At 37.5% G+C, this 21,183-nt stretch overlaps 1 protein-coding gene across 5 annotated transcripts in view; it reads right to left on the bottom strand.

Moving 5' to 3' along the window:
* The window catches only part of blnk (B cell linker), a 60,852-nt gene that overhangs the window by 15,835 nt on the left and 23,834 nt on the right, over positions 1-21,183 (bottom strand). Inside the window, exons 1-7 of one of the 5 annotated variants that reach the window (XM_066678899.1) lie at positions 19,640-19,713; positions 18,434-18,549; positions 17,760-17,806; positions 8,379-8,444; positions 6,249-6,305; positions 1,373-1,419; positions 1,171-1,208 (exon numbers count right to left, since the gene is read on the bottom strand). In XM_066678899.1, the coding sequence (XP_066534996.1) occupies positions 1,171-1,208; positions 1,373-1,419; positions 6,249-6,305; positions 8,379-8,444; positions 17,760-17,806; positions 18,434-18,549; positions 19,640-19,682 (414 nt within the window). In that variant the 5' untranslated portion in view covers positions 19,683-19,713. Of the gene's footprint in view, positions 1-1,170; positions 1,209-1,372; positions 1,420-6,248; positions 6,306-8,378; positions 8,445-12,545; positions 12,603-17,759; positions 17,807-18,433; positions 18,550-19,639; positions 19,714-21,183 lie in introns of those variants that run through there. The other 4 variants (XM_066678900.1, XM_066678903.1, XM_066678901.1 and 1 more) reach the window with 4 other exon arrangements.

Raw genomic sequence — 21,183 nt, 5'->3', positions numbered from 1 at the left:
AGAGCCGCTGCCCATGAATTAAATGTTGATTTCTCTCCCATAAGCCTTCTCCAAAGGTGTTTCAGAGATTTTGGCCGTGCATCCAACCGGCCTCACAACCGCAGACCAAGTGTAACCACGTCAGGGTCTCCACCTGACTTCAGTTCGTCGGCGTAACTAACTTGAGTGGGCAAATGCTCACGTTCAGTGGTGTATGGCATGTTGAAGAGATGATCTCTTCACGAATAGATCCCTGTTTTCACTGTACAGGGCATATGGCAGACTGCATGTATAGTGTCATGTAGGTGAGTGTTTTGCTCAGTGTTTTGGGCAGGCGTATGTTATGGACAATGAACAGGGGTGCATTTTATTGATGGCATTTTTAATGCACAGAGATACCGTTACGAGATCCTTAGGCCCATTGTTGTGCCATTCATCCACAACCATCACCTCATGTTGCAGCATGATAATGCATGGCCCCATGTTGTAAGGATCTGTACACAATACCTGGAAGCTGAAAACATCCCAGTCCTTGCATGGTCAGCGTACTAACCAGACATCGAGAGCATGTTTGGGATGCACTGGATCAGTGTATACGACAGCGTGTTCCAGTTCCTGACAATATCCAGCAACTTCGCTCAGTCATGTGTGGACCAACATACCACAGGCCACAATCAACAACCTGTTCAACTCTATGCACAGGAAATGTGTTGCAGTGTGTGAAGCAAATGGTAGTCACACAAGATACTGACTGGTTTTCAAATACAGTAAAAGTAACTGCACATTTTAGAGTGGCCTGTTATTGTGGCCAGCCTAAGGCACACCTGTGCAATAATCATGCTGTTTAATCAGCATCTTGATAAGCTCACTAACACAGATTTAGACAAGTTTGTGAACAACATTTGAAAGAAAAAGGCCTTTTGGGTACAAAGTAATAGTCTTAGATCTTTGAGGTCAGCTCATGGAAAATGGGAGCAAAACCAAAAGTGTTGCGTTTTTATATTTGTTCAGTATAGATCAGTCTAAAGTAAGTACAGTGTTCTTTATACACATTTGCAATATGCCTCAGTTAGTTCACATGTCTATACACCTACAAATGTTACTTTTATCACTTTCTAAATGCCTGCATGGTCAAATTGTCTGGCTCTACTCCTATAATACTTCATAAACAAGAAACCACATAAAACTCACAAAATCAGATCCAGACCACTCAGAATCATGGTTATCTCCTAAAAAATAGAAGAGAGATGTTTTTGATCATGGACTGCTCTTAAGCAAAATCAGTTAAGGCTCGCAATGTAAGGCATAGTTAGTACATACTTGACTGCCTTATTTTACATTTTCAAAGTAAGCATCACTAACGAAGCAATGTAAAAAGCCAACAACTACTTGCCTGGGTAGTCTCTTGCAGGTACTTTTGGGGGTCCTTTGTTTTTTATTCTGAAACAGAAAAATTTAAATGTATTTAAAAACACACATCACATATCCCTTTTGGGTGTTACTGGTATACTGCCATATGTGAAACAACATACATATTCTGGTTTTATAACTCATGAGATGTCTGTCTATAAAATTCTGAATCCATATTGCATTAAACAATGGGTGAGATTCTTAATATGTATTTTGTGTATTTACAGAATAGTAATGCTCAATGCTGTCTGCACATTAGTTCCAGGGTAAATTTGGGTTAGTCTTGCATTTGAATAATGCGCTTCTTTGATGTCAATGTACTTCTTTGGACTGCACAAGGCCATGACGGATTCAGAGAAAGGTGGTGCTTGCGCGTTCTACACTACACTGTCATATTTTAGAGTGTATGTGTATATATATGCTGTGCACCTGGAGATATCTGAAAAAGTGCATCTTTGGTATATTATGCTCTTTCTGCAGGATTTCAAATGAGATTCTTCTATAAATATATCACCAAACAATTGTAAACTTTTGTCAGGAACATTTTTAAAAGGTTTTTCTCAAACTGGCAACCCCCTAAATCTGGGCAGCTCTCTCCACTGTTTTGAAACTGTATTGTAGTTCCCATGTTAAATGCTTGGTGTCAGTATTACATATTGCTGCTTTAAAGTCAATACAAAATATGATGTAAAAATATCATGAGATAGATGTGGAAAGTGAATGTATGCTGTTCAATGATTAATAGCTGCTGTATTTAACACATTGGGAATAAAGCCGTGAAAATTATCTATGTTTAATTACTTAGAAAAACATATGTAAATGTGTTCCCAGTAGAGTGGGCGTTGGTGGTGTCTAAATGTTTGCATACAACAGAATTTAGAAAGAGGAAAGCATTTTGTTTTCTATTTGTAATTTCCATTCCAAATATAATACATTCTCAATGTATTCCCACATGTTTCTTTAACGGTCTGTTTCTGTCCCTGTCCCTGACCATAATGGGGGCCTGAATTAAATATAAATATCTAGGTATACACATACCAAATATCTAAATATAAATATACAGTAACATGTTTAACAGAGTTGGCAATTTCTCTGAGGCTGGTTCGAGATGATAAAAGAAACCTGGCAGTTGGAATGAAATCCTAGACAGTATTTTTTATTTTATTTTTATCAATTATGTTACAGATGGGAATCTGTAATATTTTGCACAAATGTAACTGAGAAGAATATTTTAGGCTTCAAAATGAAAGAGGAAGAGATTCTGTGAGAGAGGAAGAGAGGCAGGGAGGAAGGGAACAGTTACAGATGGAGAGATATTTGCTTTCATGTTGTGTCGAAACTCCTCGTTGGTCAAGTCCAGCCTTCTGGCAGCAGCACCTGACCTCTCTGAAAAGTTTACTCTACAACTGTACAAAAAAAGCTTGGATTTTGTAACAGAAAATAAGCAAACACATCCTCTACAGGGTAATGGCATATTTTCTATATGTTTAACTTGCTGGAAAAAAAGCTTATATCGGAACTTTGCAAAAGCCACATGTCATAAAATATTTTAATATGTATTTTCAGTATATGCACCAAAATCTCCATATGGTAATCATTTAAAATATGGGATCCCAAAATAAGTCTTGCTTGGCCAGTGCACTCCATGGCATCACTGTAATTTAAAAAAACAAACAAACAAGAAAAAACATCCAGACCAGGATGTCTCCCATTGAATGTTCAGTTAAGGGATCACTGCAGAAGAAGGGACTCCTAAACCTCATTTATTGCTTACCCAGATTCATTGAGCGCAAGGCAGGAACACACCCTGGAGCGGGCGCCAGTCCTTCACAGGGCAACACACCCAATCACACATTCACTCACACCTATGGACACTTATGAGTCACCAATCCACCTACCAACTTGTGTTTTTGGACCGTGGGAGGAAACTTCCTACAACCCTGAACTCAAGGTTTCTATTAATAGAATCTGCTGGTCATTAAATGTCAGTGCTATTTTTATAATCGTTCTTAGAAATACTTCAAATATGTTTGATTTCATTAAACTGAACCAACAACTTGTTGTCCAGGCACCAATGACAACTTTCTGTACAAGTAGGCATAATCACATTTCAATAAGTTAATCATGGTTAAACTGCTGACTATTACTATCATTATTCAACTGCATAAAATAAAGCAGTGGTGACAAGATTGGTGCACTCTCACTCTCAAAGATAAAACCATGAAACCTGCTCACATCACCCCATCCTTCACCTGCTGCACTGCCTACCAGTAACACAACAAGTACAGCATTAAATTTTGCTGTTAACCTTTAAAGCCATGCATGGTCTCACGTCTCCTTATCTGACAATACTTATCCAACCATTTGTCCCATTTTGCAAGTTAAAGTTCTCTTATTCAGGTTGTCTTGCTGTCCCTGGGTTCAGGCTCATTCAAATTTATGCTGCCACTTCTCTCTGGAATTCTTTACCTTTGTTCATTCACTCTTGTCTTCCTTCAAAACACAGCTCACTCCTCAAAATCTTTTTATAGAATATTTCTACTCACTCTTAATAGTCTTAATAATCACTCTTGATTTGAATTCCTCTTCCATAATCTGTAAAGCAACCTAAGATATTTGAATTATGCTATATAAGTCTCCTTTTAAAAAAAAAAAAAAAAAATAATAATAATAATAATATTTCTCACATTGTAATGTTTTAAATATTCTTAATGCTCACAAAACATAAGGGATAGCCAATGTCTTCTAATGATCCAAGGTATAAGGTTTTTCTAACTGCCATAATATGCTGATGCATAAGCCTCTGAAGACATGCTTCATTCTGTAGTCTGTGTCATGGTCATATCACAAACTCCAAGTCTAAGCAGATTTCTTTATGAATGTTGTTTTGGAAACTGCTACTTATCCCACCCTTCTTCAACACTAGTGTTTACCATAACCAGCTATTCAAACTGCAGGGTATTACTTCCAAATGATTTGACCAAACTTGCAGGCTTGTGAGTGGTATTGTTTTCAATCTGTCAGTGTTCTGATGTCAGTTCAGCACTTGCATGCAACAGCTTCCAATTATCAAATTCCACCAACATTAATACATTAACAATTTAGTGATATTTGAAGGTAATTATATTTACACACACACAAAATGAACAGTCACTGAATCTGGAACACCTACCATGTATCTACCCTCTGTTTATTTTATCCATTCCATTGACCCTACAGGAGCACTTTGTAGTTACAAACTCAATTTCATTCTGCTTTTCTATGGTCAGGACCCATCATTCTCAGCGCTAGTGACACCAAAGTGGTGGTTATGTGTTAGTGTGTGTTGTGCTAGTACATGTGAATCAGACACATCAGTTCTGCTAGAGGTTTTAAAGCCCTAAATGTCACTGCTGGATTGAGTATAGTACACCAACTAAAAATATCCATCCAACAGTGTGTTGTGGGCAGCGTCCTGTGTCCGCTGATGAAGGACTAGAGCAGTGGTTCCCAAACATTATCTGCTGTGCCCCCCTTTTGTAGATGAAAATATTTTTATACATTCATATAAAACTGCAACTACTTATAGAAAAATAAATAAATAAATAAATAAACAAAGTGACTGTGCTTAACAGTTGTTAAACAAGTGTGTTCCTAATCGAATGCCTGCAGAAAAAAATAAATTGTAAATCATCTTCCTGAGAGAAAAAGCCTAAAACCTGCACTTTTGCTCTACAAATATGACACACTTAATCCCCTCATCTCTTCAGTGATTGGTATAAACTTGCTTTGACATATACCTCATCCTATTTTTTGTTTTCAACTTTGGAAGTTGTGGCTTGAGAAAACTCATCATCTGCTGCACGTTTAGCTCTTACAAACTTGTCCATATTTTGCTAGCAGTGCTCAAACGTGCGCTCATTTACTGTTTGCCTTGCTTTCGACCTTGTGAAACGTCACATCCGGATTTAGCGACTTTTCAGACTTTCTGTTGAGTTATTAAAAAAACATGCTAGCACCAAATCTATTGACTTTCTGTACAAATCTAAGTTTCTTCTTATAGCAGATAAACGCCGGTAACACAACTCGTTACACAACACTTTTTCTCTCCGCGGCTCCTGTGCTCCCAAAGACGGGGCAGTACAGTCAGTCCTCTGCAGAATGAGCTGTGAATGTATAAATTGTGCGGCCAAAAGCACACATCTGCTTCTGTTTACCTTTAATTTACGCCTTTTTCTTAAGTCCTGAACAGAGATCACATAATTGACTGAGACATTCAGCTTTATTCAAACAGTAAACACGTCGTATGATACGGGACCTTAGGCACGATTAGACCCGGAAACAGCGGATAGCCCTCCACTTTGGGAAACACTGGTCTAGAGGACGATGTCCCCGGTGGGGCATTCATACCAGCGTAACACACAAACACACTAGCTACCATAGTGTCACTGCTGCTCTGAGAATGATCCACCACCCAAATACCTGCTCTATGGTGGTGCTGACAGTTGTAGAAAAGGGTGACAGGGAGCAAACATTGAAACATTGTATGCAGAGAAATAGATGGATTACTGTCTGTAAATTTAGAACTCTAAAGTGCTCCTATATGGGCAGTGGATCTATGTGTGTTTCTCTGTGTGTGTGTGTGTGTGTGTGTGTGTGTGTATTATGACATATGAGATAAATATATATATATATATATATATATATATATATATATATATATATATATATATATATATATATATATATATATATATGACATTGTTTCAGAAGTCTGTACATAGTATGAATTTATCTGAAGAGTGCAAAGGCTGCAAGAAATGCTTTACGAAGAAATTGGTCAGTAGCTGAACTGAGGCCATGCTTGGGTTTTGTCATACCTGTCCAAAGTGTTTCTGCCAGTTTTAAGAATATTAGCTGTTTGTTCACTTTGAAACCTGAAAAATAACAAAAAAGCACTGATATTATTATGAATATTATTCTCATTTTGAAAGAGTACTCTTTTAATATTTGTGAAATTCCATCATAGTTCACTTTCAGCTGTTGATTCCTTCAGGACTGCATTCTAATAATCCATCACATTGAAGTAACTGCCTCAGTCCAATTTTCTACAACAGCGAGGACTGCATTTTAATTCTGTTGCAGCAGGTGTGCTTTGTGATTAAAAAACAAATTATTTTGACCCTGTTAGTACTGAGCATGCTATTCTATCGTGCACGTACACACAAACCCACACAAACACATATACAGCCGCCCCCCACATGAGGTTAGTGTGATATCCAGCACGGTTGAACGCTCTGCTGCGTCTCTGCGTGCACTGGTGGTTCCTGTTGGGAGTGCGCTGAGAGAGGAACTGAGACAGATCTGTCCACAGATGTTTCCATCACTTTTTTAAGAACTTCACCAATACCTTTCTAGTCAGATCTATTCTTATTCTCAAGAAAACATGATATCAGTCTGCCCTTTAAATAGCTTCAAAAGAATTCCTCATATACTTTTGCCATCTGTACTTCTAACAAATAATCACATAGGTCACAGGAGTTCATAGTTATGGCGTTACCAATAGAATGAGAAGCCACACATGAGCTTGAAGTCATCATGCTTAAGCCCAAGCACGGGTAAGTGTGCCACAAAGCCTTCAGCATTGAGCTATTCATGGGTTGCAACTGACATCACAGTATAAAGCAGCCGTCATATTGACATGCTCATTACTCAAACACTCAGCTTAAATAAAAACTGTGATATTTCAATTGTTATATTGCTTTTGTCAACACTTGAAGTCCTTCTTTAGACTTTAAAATGAAATAACTATTTATTCGCATCATGTTTGTAAAAGAATATTGATCGTCCGTGTCAGTCAGTAGAGGAGATCAGTCTGAGTCCCAAAATAGTGTCACTAAATCTAAAATTATGTGCAACAGCAGGATCAGATTATTTAATTTGTAAACAAGGGGAAAACTAAATGACAAAAGAATCTGGCTTGTATCTGTAGTTTTGTACACACTAAAACAAAACATGAGTGAAATGATTCTGAAGCTTGTATATGATCTGCATATGAATAACTCGGATTCAGACAGAATAGCAGAGAAACACATTAGAAACATGCTAACAGTTTTCCATTAGATCCTATGATGGAAATGCTAATATGGCTAACAGTTAAAAAAAATATCCTCATTATGCTACACAGGTTCTGTGCTTCTGGGTAATGTAAGACTCTACCCAATGCAGGGAGAGGAGCTGTGTATGAGATCTTTTTTTCTTTTGTTTACATTAATGCTGAAATCTCAAACCAAACAATCAGTCCCCAATATGGCACCCATGCCAAAAAAATAAAAAAATTAAAAATATAAAAAATCACATGACTGCATCCCATAATAGAGCATTGCAGTTGTGTTCTCTATAGTACTAGTGCTGCAGCTAATACCTATTGAAAGAGTCGGAGTGGTGTTTATGGTCCAGTAACTCATCAACTGTCATTCATGACAGATCTTCTTAATGTGGCAGAATGCAATCAAATCCTAATAGCAATGCACCAAACAATGTTGGATACACAAGTGTTCAAACAAGTTTGAACTTACAGTTTGTAGAAGACGGGTGCACACTGTGTATTTTGCATGTTGCATTTTGGTTAAGAGCATCTCACTTAAATAATGGGATCAACTTTACCCCACATGGAAAAAATTTAATCCACATATAAGACCGCACTCAAATGATGGTGACCTGGAAACGCACTTAAGAAATGGTCCAATAAAACGAAACAAATGAAAGGAAAAAAGCTGTTGCTGTTGTTATTTTTCCCCTTCAAGTGTTGAGCTGTCTGACGAGGAAATGATGCAGTGGTTGGCTGCACATGAGAAAGCATGGTAGCATGGTGCTTTTAGGGGGTGTCCAGAAGAGCAGCTAGAAATGACAGTGGACTAAACTGGTAAGGAAATGGAGAAACATCTATCAGATCTTAGGTGGGCGTGTGTGTCTGTGTCTGTTCAATGAAAATCAAATGCAAACCCTACCTTTTCAGTCTGTTGAGTATGCTGTCGTCATTCTTTTTGATGTCCTGGACCATTTTCTGGAGCTGCCTAAAAAAAAAAAAAGAAAAAAATGTGACTGAGTTACATCCTTATATGAAACTTTTATGGAAATTGCAACATGATAATGATAACAATTTGTCACGTGCTTGGTAAATCAGTGTGGTTTCATGTCATAGTTGGTGCAGTGTTGAAAACTGAGTTACAATCATCAACATTTCTTTTCCTGATCATTTTTGTTTTTACCAATACTCCCAAATTCCAAATAAAGTTTTGTTACTTCGCATTTGCAGAAAATGACAACTGTTTAAGATAAAAACAAAACTAAAAAAAGCTAAAGGTCTGGACCACATGCCAGGGGCCCTTGATCTGGTGTTCTTCCTTTCAAACTTTGATTGTTGAGCCAGAGGATGTAAGTTGTCTTCCAGCATAACCTTCTACAAGGCTTCATTCGTGTGTCTTCACGAACAAAAATCTGCCCAATTTCACTTTTGTAAAGCATCACTAGATCATTACTAATCTTTTATGAAATTTCACAGTGAGGGTAAAGTATTATGGGTTGTGGGACTCGCCAGCTCTCCATCTGACTCCATTTGATGAGCAGGTAATGGGCCAAGATGAAAATTTTTGACTTGTCCAAGATGATGACCAATTTTGTACAACCCTTTGCATGTGATACATTCTTTGTACCATCCTTGGGTACAAGCAGCTTTGCATGTATTCAGCTCTGCAAGTAGCAACCTCGTTGTGCACTTTACGCTGGCTAAATTCTTTTTTAGGTAACTTCTGTCATCCTTTGGTTGCTGAGTAACATTCAAATTAGCTTGTGGTTATTCCTGTCAGTTGAGACATACTCCCTCCCCATTTCCCTGCAAGTCCTTTGCTCAGTTGTCTCAAGCTGTTGCTTGACCTTTGTTCTTGTTCAATGTCAAAATCATCCTGATGCTTACTGTATCCTACTGCCATTAAAGCCCTAATCAAACCAGTCTTTTCCTCAGTCACAATTTGCTTGTCCCTTTTTTTTTTTTTTGGCATGGTCAATAGTTATTTGTCATTTTCTGATTTCTTTTGAGGCTCTTTTAGTGATGTTCATTGCCATTCAGCTGGTCATATTGTAAGATGACTGTGATGACCACAGCAGTGATTTGTATGCTCTTTTGTTTTGTATTGGTTCAGTTTATAACTTAACCAGCGCCTCATTAAGCAGAATGAGCCTAGGTTTGAATCCAACAGATACTAGAATGGCATGGCTGCCCAAGCTGAATATAGTGATGTTGATTTTACATAAAATAAATCAAACCTTGATATAAACACATTTAATCCCTTTGTGGACTTGATTTAATATGAATATTTTTGTGAGTTGCATAACTGACCACAGCTGTGTATTTCAAGCATCACAATTAAATTAAAAGACTTCTAGGTCAGACTCTACAAAAGAAACTAATATATTTGGTCCACATACCTTTATTCACAACAGGCATAAACAACACTGTGGGTTACACTGCTGTTTACCTTCATTTTCTTTTTTCCGTTTTTTTTTTTTTTTTGATTTTGACTGAAGTGTTGGATGTGCTAAAGCATGTTAACCGTATAACTGTTATATCATTATAATCATATATATTTATAAGCATTCTAAATTAATCAATATATCAACATGATGTTAATTTAATTTCTTTACCATATGTCACTGTTTATCAATTCAAATATTATGTATATTACTGCTATTTGCCGGATGCTTTTGGGAGGGTTCAAGCTGGACAAACTACAACCTGTTATGGAAAATAAATGATTATTACTATGAGTATATTATGTGTAATTTGGTCCCATGTATGAGCTGTGTCTAACATTGTGCAACTATTCACTACTGAGAATGTGAGTGACTAAGAATAAAATTTCCGCTAACACATCTAAATCATGTATTCCAGTTCAAGGTCACGGTGGGTCCGGAGCCTGGGCTCAAGGCGGGAACAAACTCTGAACTACGGAAACTTCTGAGTAGCCAATCCACCTACCGTGTGTGTTTTTGGACTGTGGGAGGAAACTGGAGCACATATCTAAATCATTTTTTAAAATGCATGTTGCGTCTTTTAGGACAAGTCATTAGTTTTGTTCTTGTACTTTTTTTGGCAGAGTTTGAAAATGCCAGATACTGTTTACTTTGTGCTACATTACGATCAACAGACATGGTCAAAAATTATTTAGAAGAAACGGTGTATTGGCGTCCTTCCTTTCTGTGTTAAAAAAAGGTTTTTATACTTATTTGGAAATATGAGGATTAGTCCATACAGTGACAGTGTAACAGGGCTTTCCAAGGAGTAAATTCATGTACTTTCCTAACAAGGAATTTTGCAACATTAGGCCTATATATAAACTTTTAAACTTTGTAAAGGAGTCTGCAGCTTACTGTTACTTTCACCATTTCACTCAGTGCTCCTCCTCGTTCTAAACCCCTACTTAACAGCTTTAGATCAGACTAACATTAACATTACCAGGCCAACGCCAGCATGAAGCAATCTCTTTCCCCATGATACTGTGGGTGTTACACAACACGACTGACTCACAGCTCCTAAGAGCCTCCTAAGGCTCCTAGGCTTCATACACTGTGGTGGCTGGTGGTTGTGTGTATGGGTGGGTGTGAGAGAGTGTGAATGTACTAAAACGTACAATTAAGGAGATGATAAAGTTTGTTTAGCCTGCACTCTACTCTATTGTAATGGAAAAAGAAAAAAAAACAAAAACTTATCAACACTGACATCACCTGCATTTCAAATAGAGGTGTGTAATAAGCAGTTCCATTTACTGAAGTATATGTAATTAATTATAAATTCATTATATCTTTACATTTTTAAAATGCAATACAGATATAGTTGTAAAGAATTTAATCTACTTTTTACTGAAGTACATTCCCGTGGTTCGTATTGAGTTATGAATTCCTTTGTATTTCATTTTGTTCTTTTAAAATGGGAGTAGTATCATTGTATCTCTGCGATCGGTCACACCACTGACTTTTATCTGACTTTCACTGACAAAGGTTTATCTTTAGATTTTAGAAAGATCTAAAGAGAGAACAATTTAGCTGTAAAATATTCCCATTGTGTTGGAATTTCATTGCTGTTCAATGAAAAACATGCATCTCAAATTTTGTGGATATTTAGTTAAATACAAACTTGAACAAAGCATCTGTCCTTCACATTGTATGACTACTGCATGATAAATAGACCAATATAAATGCTCCAAAGTTACTTGGAATAAAATCTTTTTTACATTGACTTCCATTGAATGTTAAGAAGTTTTTTCATTCTCTTATAAAATTACATTTCATTCTATTTATTTATTTACTTATTTATTTATATATTTATTTATTTACTTATTTATTTTAACAGCAACAATTTGAATTTTCTCATGTGTTCTACTGCATTTTTTAAAGTAACGCTCTAGTTTTGACCCGCAACCTAAGTATTTCTACTGTACAGCAAACTACAGTTGCAACTAAGCAGACAGACTTATACATCATCATAGTACAGAGGAAAGTGAATGCAATGTTAGAAATCTTGCCCAAGGATTTTTTTTTTTTTAAGTGTGGTGTTCCTACCTGAGCTTGAAATTAAACCCAAGTCTAAACTGAATGGCAGCCTCTAGACTGACCTTTTTTGAGTTACCTTTTCACTCACATACAACAAATTTTAGCCATGGTTGCCCAAATCTGATATTGAAGGTGCTTCTCTGCCTGCATTAAAGATTAACCAAGAGATAAAGTACACCAAAAAGACACTGTTCACACTTTTGTCATTCCTCTGAAGCTGAGGTCTGCCTAAGGAAGTAGCACAGTGCTCAAATGTGTAAACAGAAGCTCTGAGTTATTTAATTCTGTTAATCAGTATTTAAAACTACCAGCCATAATTCTCTGTACACTGTATAAACCTCAAGCCATTTACACACATTGTGATTAATCTAATCTACATTATGTACATGGATCTGATGCAGTTTGAACTGGAAAGAGAAATTAAATCATGTACTTAATTTAAGTTAATATTTTTACTGGACAAAATGTAGGTATATTAGAAAATTAATTTGGTTTTTACTTCACATTAACATTTACCAGTACCTGAAAATTTAGCTGACAGCTTGAAAATAATAGCGTGTTTATCTTACCGGAGCTTCTCAGTAGCAGGAGCAGTGATCTTGCTGAGTTTCTCCATGCTGTGTGTATGAGGGTGTGGGGATGAGTGTGTCTGTGTGATCTCTCACTCTTAAACCCTGCCTTGGCAAACAGCCAGTGGTTAGACACATGACACAGTGCAACCGAGGTGCTTTTACTTCTTTTTCTCTCTTTCCATTTTGTTTCATATCTATATTATATTATTATTGATATTATATTAATAGCAATGATAACAATAGAATGAGCCTTCATTGAATTTGTAATATATATCTGAAAACAACAGTGAACACATTTAGAATATATTATATTCTTCCGTTGTTTTGAGAAACATGCCGTTTCAAAGACATTTCACAAGTTCTGTTTTCCATTTTAGAAGAATACATCATGTGTTTGATCACAATGACATAAGAGCATGGAGTATTGCTCAGATCAGCATGTAAACATAACAATATATTTTCCATATATTCCCATAAACAAAATGCTTTAAACGCAAAATTGATTTAAACATGTTACTGGCTGTTGATAATAGTATTGTTTAGGACAACCAGAATAAACCTGGAATCATTATTGTCAATTATATAAACAAATTATACATACATATAATAAAGGAAGCTGTAAAATATAACAATGTAAAATGAAGGAAGTGCAGTGCAATTTTAATATCCAGAAAACTAATCAGATTTTGGGCAGCACGGTGGCGCAGCAGGTAGTGTCGCAGTCACACAGCTCCAGGGACCTGGAGGTTGTGGGTTCGATTCCCGCTCCGGGTGACTGTCTGTGAGGAGTTGGTGTGTTCTCCCCGTGTCCGTGTGGGTTTCCTCCGGGTGCTCCGGTTTCCTCCCACAGTCGAAAAACACACATTGGTAGGTGGATTGCGGACTCAAAGGTGTCTGTGGATGTGAGTGTGTGTCACCCTGTGAATGACTGGCTTCCTGCCTTGAACACAGTGATTCTGGGTAGGCTCTAGACTCACCTTGACCCTGATCTGGATACGCTGTTACAGTCAATGAATGAATGAATCAATAATCAGATTTCCAAAGAAGAATTCTAATCTCAAGACCCAACATTTCTGCAGAAAGATAATTACTGTATGTGCGAAGATGTGTATATTATCAGAAAGTATGTTAACAGTAATTTAGATAAATTAAATCTGACATTTAAAAGTATGTTTTGCAAAATACTACTACTACTACTACTAATATTTAAATACACATTGTATAAGCTACAATAGCCCAAAGAATGTGTCCTCCCAGCATGATATGATGAGATAAAAACGTGGGGCTGATTTGAGCCGCTGTGGTCAGAGCTATTAAATGGACAGTCTATTTTTAGAGCCTGATGGCTGGCTTTGCACAATAGATCTCATGGCTTTGGGGAAGAAAAGGCACCCAATTTTATAAGATGAGGAAATCAATCTGCAGGCACGGGGATAATATAACTGTTAGAAAGGGAAGGAATGCAAATGACCTAATGATATTGGTATTAAAATTGTTTTATCACTACTTGGCGGAATAGTATTTTGTTAATTATAGCAGAAAACTGAATAAAATTTTTATATAGAATGTACACCTCATTCTCCATTTTATCAGCTCAATTTAGCATATAGGTGCACACTATAATTACAGACTGTAGTTCATATGAGGTTCTGCATACTTTGTTAGCCCCCTTTCATCATGTGCGCAATGGGCAGGACCACAGCAGGACACTAACAGAGCAGGTATGATTTGTGTGGTGGATCATTCTCAGTACTGTAGAGACACAGGTACAAGTGGATCAGGCACATCAGTGATTGTGTGTTTTTAAAGACCTCTGTGTCACTGCTGGACTGAGAAAAGTTTATAACCAAAAATATCCAGCCAAAAGTGTCACATAGGCAGTGCCCATGTGGGCCCATTGAAGAAAGACTAGAACAGAGGTCTCCAAATCTGGGTCTTGGATTAAGGACTTTCAAGTATTTTCAAATGGCGACTGGACGGCTGGTACCTGTCCAGTCAGGTCCATTAGCAGCTGCACCTAAAATTTCATACAAGCTGGCCATTTTAAAATCCTGGATTCTGGCCTGGAACTTGGATCCAAAGTCCAGATTGAAGACCTCTGGAATAGTGGTTGAACAACACAAACTGTGCAGCAACACATGGGCTACTGTCTCTGACCCAAAATTTTGGTGTGTCTAATAGAGTGAGGACAGTTTTTAAAAAACTCACTTAAACACATTAACACACCACCACCATCAGCGTTACTGCAGTGCTGAGAATGATCCACCACCCAAATAATACCTGCTCTGTGGTGGTCTTGTGGGTTTCTTGACCACTGATGATCAGGTAAAGGGAGGGTAACAAATTACGCAGAGAATTACTACATATTTAAGAATTACAAACATATATTTGGCTGGTTGAGCTGACAAAATGGAGAATAATTGTAGAAACAATGAGGTCAATTTAATGTAATAGCTAATTGATGCATTTTTTTGGGCTCCTGAGTCTGATCCTCACTGTTGTGTTCTCCCTGTGTCTGTGTTGGTTTCGTGTTCTCAGTGAGTGTGTGTTGCAGCATGACAGACCGGCACCTCATGCAGTGATTAGACTCACTGGGACTCTGCTCACGATGAAGCGTTCACAAAAGATGAATGAATGAATGAATGAATGACGTTTCGGCTCAGTTTTAAGAGCCATGTGAAGCTCTACTCCCAAAACGTCACTGGACATCTCAACACACTCGGGGGAGAATCCTACTTCCCAAATTCTGTTATGTCAGCAAATAGACACATGCATAAACTAGCACCGTGTTATTCCCGCCACATTTCAGCTAAAATAATATCATTCAGACCTGTTTAAATAAAACTGTTTCTCTACATCAAATATCCGGTCTAATATACATTGCTCTCTGCATTACAATTCATGCCTTGCTCTCATGTACAATATCCAACATATTCTTTGTGAGATGAAAGTTAACACACCTGGCTAGTTGTTCCACATATTGCCACCTAAATAAACATAACGATACATAAATAGTCACTGCTATTTTCACTGAACTTTCACTTCAACTTCTCTTTCTCTGTCTGGATTTCTTTATTCCTCTTCCAACTGAGTTGAAATGAATATTTTTTGTGGTTATTTTATTAATGCTATAAACTCAAAACATTGTCAAAAAAAAACAATCACTCATTATCCTTGAAGCAACACTAGGTAATATTTGGTATTTTTGCTACAGGGCTCCCCCTACAGATGCAGAGTGTAATTCACTTTTAAAAGCATAGTTCAGAATTGTAATTCATTGTAATTCTAATTCAGAAAATGTTTCCTCCCCTGATGGAAACCAGTTTGATATGTTTACGAAGCCTCTGTGTCTGTAAATGAGTATAAAACCCAAACTCTCTCGGTCCGGTGTGCTAGCCTTTGTTTCTCTCTGCTTATGGCAGAGGCATGTGGAGAATGCTCTTCTTTCCGGTTTGTTTACGTTCAGAATCTCCGCGTCTTTTAAAGTGGAACTTTATGTCTGAGGGAACAAAACAACAGTTTAGCTTTGTATTCACTGTTTGAATTACCACAGAAACTCATTTATTACTCGAGTGCTTTAGTTTTGTAGCACTTTCACTAATAAAGTTAACCGTATCCCATATTTGGAGACATTCCCCCTGAAGCAAAATGAAGGCATACCAGACTGAGACCGTTTGTTTTTTTTACCCATTTACTGACACCGGGGTTTTGTAAACACATTAGACCTTTTTCAAATGGTGAGGAAACATCTTGTGAATTTTATAAAAAGTGTTTTTTGATTACAATCATGAATGTCGCCTTTAATGAGAATGAATTCTGGTCAGAAAACTTCCTTTGCGTGTTTATTCGAAGTAAGACCCCTAAGAGGAAATGGTTAGCAGAAGTAATAAAATTAGCCTACATAGCATTACTTTTGCATCGGAATGACATCAGACGATATTTAAATCATGTATGTTCTTGTACGTTTTTATCAGTAACTGACATGGATTACTATGTTAACTTTCCATTAGAGAAAATCTGTGATTCTGTCACATTATATAACAAAGATATATGACTATACCACAAAAGGCAGTTTCCATTTTATGTGACATGTATGAGCAAGTCACACGTAGGTGTAAGATCAGGTTGTTTCAGAACAAAATCGATAAACAGGTGCCACCAAACTTTTGACCACACAGTGCGTGTGGTATCACTCTGATACCATGTACAATGTTGTACATGTAGTAACTTCCTCACAGCTCTACAATAAACTTTTTCCATCAGTGTGGGGGAAGCCTCAGGGGAAGGGGTTCTAACGGACCACACACACACACACTCAGTTTTGGACAGGCTGATTTTAATCACTCCTATTCACGTGTTGTTCAAACTAGAAATGCAAAGGGGAACTTTGTAATCAACAGAGGTGTGAGGCAGTTTCATGAGCCCATGCTCAACTGAAGTAGAAATGCACCAACTATATGGCCAAAAGTTTGCAGACATCCACTCATGCAATGTTTCAGAAATGAAGGATATCAGTAGTTTATCCCCCTGTTTGCAGAACCTCTACTCTTCTGAGAGGCATTTCCACTAGATATTGGAATACTGCTGTGACAGTTTGATAACATTTAATCAAATACTCATTACGAAGGTGACATACTGGTGTTTGGAGGATTAGTTCTTACTTTAAAAATGGAAAGAAACACTTTAAACAACAACATATCCTAAAGGTTCTGTATCGTGTTCCACCATTTCACTTCTTCACAGCTAGGTGCTGGGTGGCATTGTACCCCTCTAAACCATTTGATTCTGGCGATCTTATAGGTTCATGTGAGGCTACCCCAGAACATCTCTTTATGTTGGTCAGAGTTTTTCTAAGATGATTATACAAACCTGTGGCAGCAATGGGTCTATAAAGTTATCAGGTTAAACAAACAAGCAAAAATAAACCTGCCAGCACTAGTCTAGGCTTTCCATTGAGATATATTATTTGAGAATATTGCGAATAAGGCAATGCTAAGTTTCCACAAAATTAATGAAACTCTAGGTATTGGCCCCACAAAGCATGAAAACAGGTGTGTGTGTGTGTGTGTGTGTGAGTGTGTGCATGCATGCATGTGTGTCAGACAGTCATAGCAGATGTGGACAAGCACATGAATGATAAGGAAGTGTTTGCACTTGTTGATTAATATTTGTTAGCATGTTAAACCAGAAGAGAGGAAAAAAGGATCTTACGGCCGATGGATGAGACTGAATTTGTTTATATCCGTATCAGAGAGGTTCTGTGGAAACACAAGAACAAAAGAAATTATAGAAAACACAGAAAACTTTTTAACACTATATGACTATTTCCTGTTATTTGTATTTTTGATTTTATAATGAATAATTATTTAGTTACGTTCCTACAACTCCCTGCACCCAAAACATTTCTGTTAAAGGCTTGGATTTCTGTGGAGTAAGAATATGAGGTAGTAAAAGTAGTGCACTTTTTTCCTCACGATTTACTATGGATTGGTGAATGTATGATTATTGCAGATGTTTTTTAAAAAGTAGGTAGTAAACTTGCTGCCTGAGCTGTCTAATGAGTCAGTGTCTCAGAAGGCAGGCTTTGATATGAAAACACTGTATCAGGTTTAAGCAAAAAAGTCATGTCATTCCCAGAATACCTTTGCGTTAACGTTTCCTGGGCAGAATAATGCTGCCTTTCATTTACTGAAAAGAAGGATGTTGAAGCTGGGAAAGGCCTGAGTTGACCATGTTCCATTTAAACGTGTCACATTTTAAGCCCCATTATTAACTTGACCTCCAAACACCATGGAACATGCCCACAAACAGATGATGAACAGTACTGTTTCCAGCTGATTTAATGAGACACAAATTGATAGAAGCGTTAATAAAATGTATCATACTACTAATGTTGCGCGTGGTGCCGCCATTTTGGATTCTGAACTTGGGGTTATTGGAAAGGCTTTCCCGACTTTCTGAGAGTTGAAATGTCCTACTTGGAACACAGAAATCCCAATATCTGAGTTCAAATCAAACACAGAATAAATACAACTTTGGTTATAGCAGAAAAAAAGCAGGAAACATTCATAACACATTTGATTTTGACATGGCTCTGCACCTTCATTCCTCAGAAGAGAGCATTTAGTGTGTTCCAGACAAAAGCTGTATCTGAAATCTGCTTTTATACCTCCCCCTAGAGATGCAGAGTGTAATTCACTTTTAAAAGCATAGTTCAGAATTGTAATTCATTGTAATTGTAATTCAGAAAATGCTTCCTCCCCTGATGGAAACCAGTTTAATGTGTTTACGAAGCCTCTGTGTCTGTAAATGAGTGTAAAACCCAGATTCTCTCGGTCCGGTGTGCTAGTCTTTGTTTCTCTCTGCTTACGGCAGAGGCATGTGGAGAATGCTCTTCTTTCCGGTTTGTTAACGTTCAGAATCTCCGCGTCTTTTAAGGTGGAACTTTATGTCTGAGGGAACAAAACAACAGTTTAGCTTTGTATTCACTGTTTGAATTACCACAGAAACTCATTTATTACTCGAGTGCTTTAGTTTTGTAGCACTTTCACTAATAAAGTTAACCGTATCCCATATTTGGAGACATTCCCCCTGAAGCAAAATGAAATCATACCAGATTGAGACAGTTTTTTTTTACCCATTTACCGACACCGGGTTTTTTTTTTTGTAAACACATAAGACCTTTTTCAAATGGTGAGGAAACATCTTCTGAATTTTATAAAAAGTGTTTTTTGATTACAATCGTGAATGTCGCCTTTAATGAGAATGAATTCTGGTCAGAAAACTTCCTTTGCGTGTTTATTCGAAGTAAGACCCCTAAGAGGATATGCTTAGCAGAAGTAATAAAATTAGCCTACATAGCATTACTTTTGCATCGGATTGACATCAAACACTATTTAAATCATATTATGCCTTCTTGTATGTTTGTATCAAGAAAAAGCAAGAAACATTTATAACACGTTTGATTTTGACATGGCTCTGCGCCTTCATTCCTCAGAAGAGAGCATTTAGGATGTTTCAGACAAAGGCTGTATCTGAAATCTGCTTTTATACCTCGACCATGAATCTGAACAACCCGGTCTCACACTTACTCTTAATATAGTCACGTATATAGGAGACTGCAATTCGTGACATAGTCACATATTTCCGACATTTTATGCGACAATATCACAATCATAAGTTTATGGGTAATTATCATAGAAACACTATGCGAAAGTAACACGAAAACTCTTCCTTATTACAGGCGTCATTACTCATATAACATAGAAAAAGGCATAATGCGAATTACATAACATAGGTTTTTATTCCAACAAAGGCATAAAGCATTTTATTATAATATTTCTCCTAAGCAATGCTTATTATTGGTGTCCTACTTTAGCTTTAACTCTAACGAGAACATTTCTTTCACTTAACGTTATTTTGACAAATTTTCAAAAGGTTAATAGCCATTATTTGCTTCGATATTTTAGCAAATTATGAGTTAGTAATGTTATATTTTCCGTAAATAAAAACAAGACCGTGGTATTAACGGATACATATGGCGTCTGCAATGAGGAAGAGGTTTCGTGTTACTGTCACAGTGTTTCTATTAGGGTAACCAGACGTCCTCTTTTACCCGGTCTTACCCGGATGTCCTCTTTTTTAGACTTAAAAAAAAATGTCCGGCCGGACATTTTGTTCTTTTAGAGCTTACATAGAATTTCGAGAAGCGTTTCATCCCCAAACTAGTCCCGCCTACTCCGTTTGGTTCGCTTGAGTGAGAAGGGGGCGTGGTGAAGTAGCCTAAAATCTTCTGATTGGACAGTCTGACTTTAGAACTACCGTTATTGGTCGATAACCTTCTCTGTAAACATTTAATTGGTCAGTCTGCACGTCAGTAGTCCTTGTTTACTTCAGGCAAAGCTCATGTACCCACCCTCATCTCGAGCAGCTATGCCGAAACGTAAACGTAAGTTTTCGGATGAATTAAAAAAGAAATTCCCATGTTTTGTGTAGCACATAAAAGTGTAAAGGACCTAAAAGCACACATTGGTTCAGCTAAGCATACAACGGCAGCGAGGGGCGTGACTTAATCACCCCCCCCCACCCCCAGGAGATGTCCTCATTTTCACCGTCTCAGATCTGGTCACCCTAGTGTCTGTGGTAATTACCCATTTACTTATGATTGTGATATTGTCGCATAAAATGTACAAAATATGCGACTATGTCACGAATTGCAGTCTCCTATATACGTGACTATATCACGAGTGAGTGTGAGACCGGGTTGATCTGCAGGGCTCCTGCAACAGCACTGTGTAAGAAGTGCTGCTATGCAAGAAAATGTCCCAATACACCAAAGGGTTAAACGTAAAAGTCCCATTAAACTGTGTATGGTGAACAAGATCGTGGTTTAAGTGAACATTCAGATGTGTACTGAGGAGTTTGGTGTGTTCTCCCCGTGTCCGCGTGAGTTTCCGGTTTCCTCTCACAGTCCGAAAACACGTTGGTAGGTGGATTGGCTGCTCAAAAAGTGTTCATAGGTGTGAATGCGTGAGTGTGTGTCGTCTTGCAAAGGGTAGGCCTCTGGACCCCTGAATTGGATTTGCAGTTAAAGACATTGTAAGAATGAATGAAGATTTGTATTGAATGTGAATGA

Source organism: Hoplias malabaricus, chromosome 8 (genome assembly GCF_029633855.1).
Source record: "Hoplias malabaricus isolate fHopMal1 chromosome 8, fHopMal1.hap1, whole genome shotgun sequence".
Taxonomy (NCBI): domain Eukaryota; kingdom Metazoa; phylum Chordata; class Actinopteri; order Characiformes; family Erythrinidae; genus Hoplias; species Hoplias malabaricus.
The sequence above is the reverse complement of the archived record's forward strand: the minus strand, read 5'-3'. Positions and strand labels throughout refer to the sequence as shown.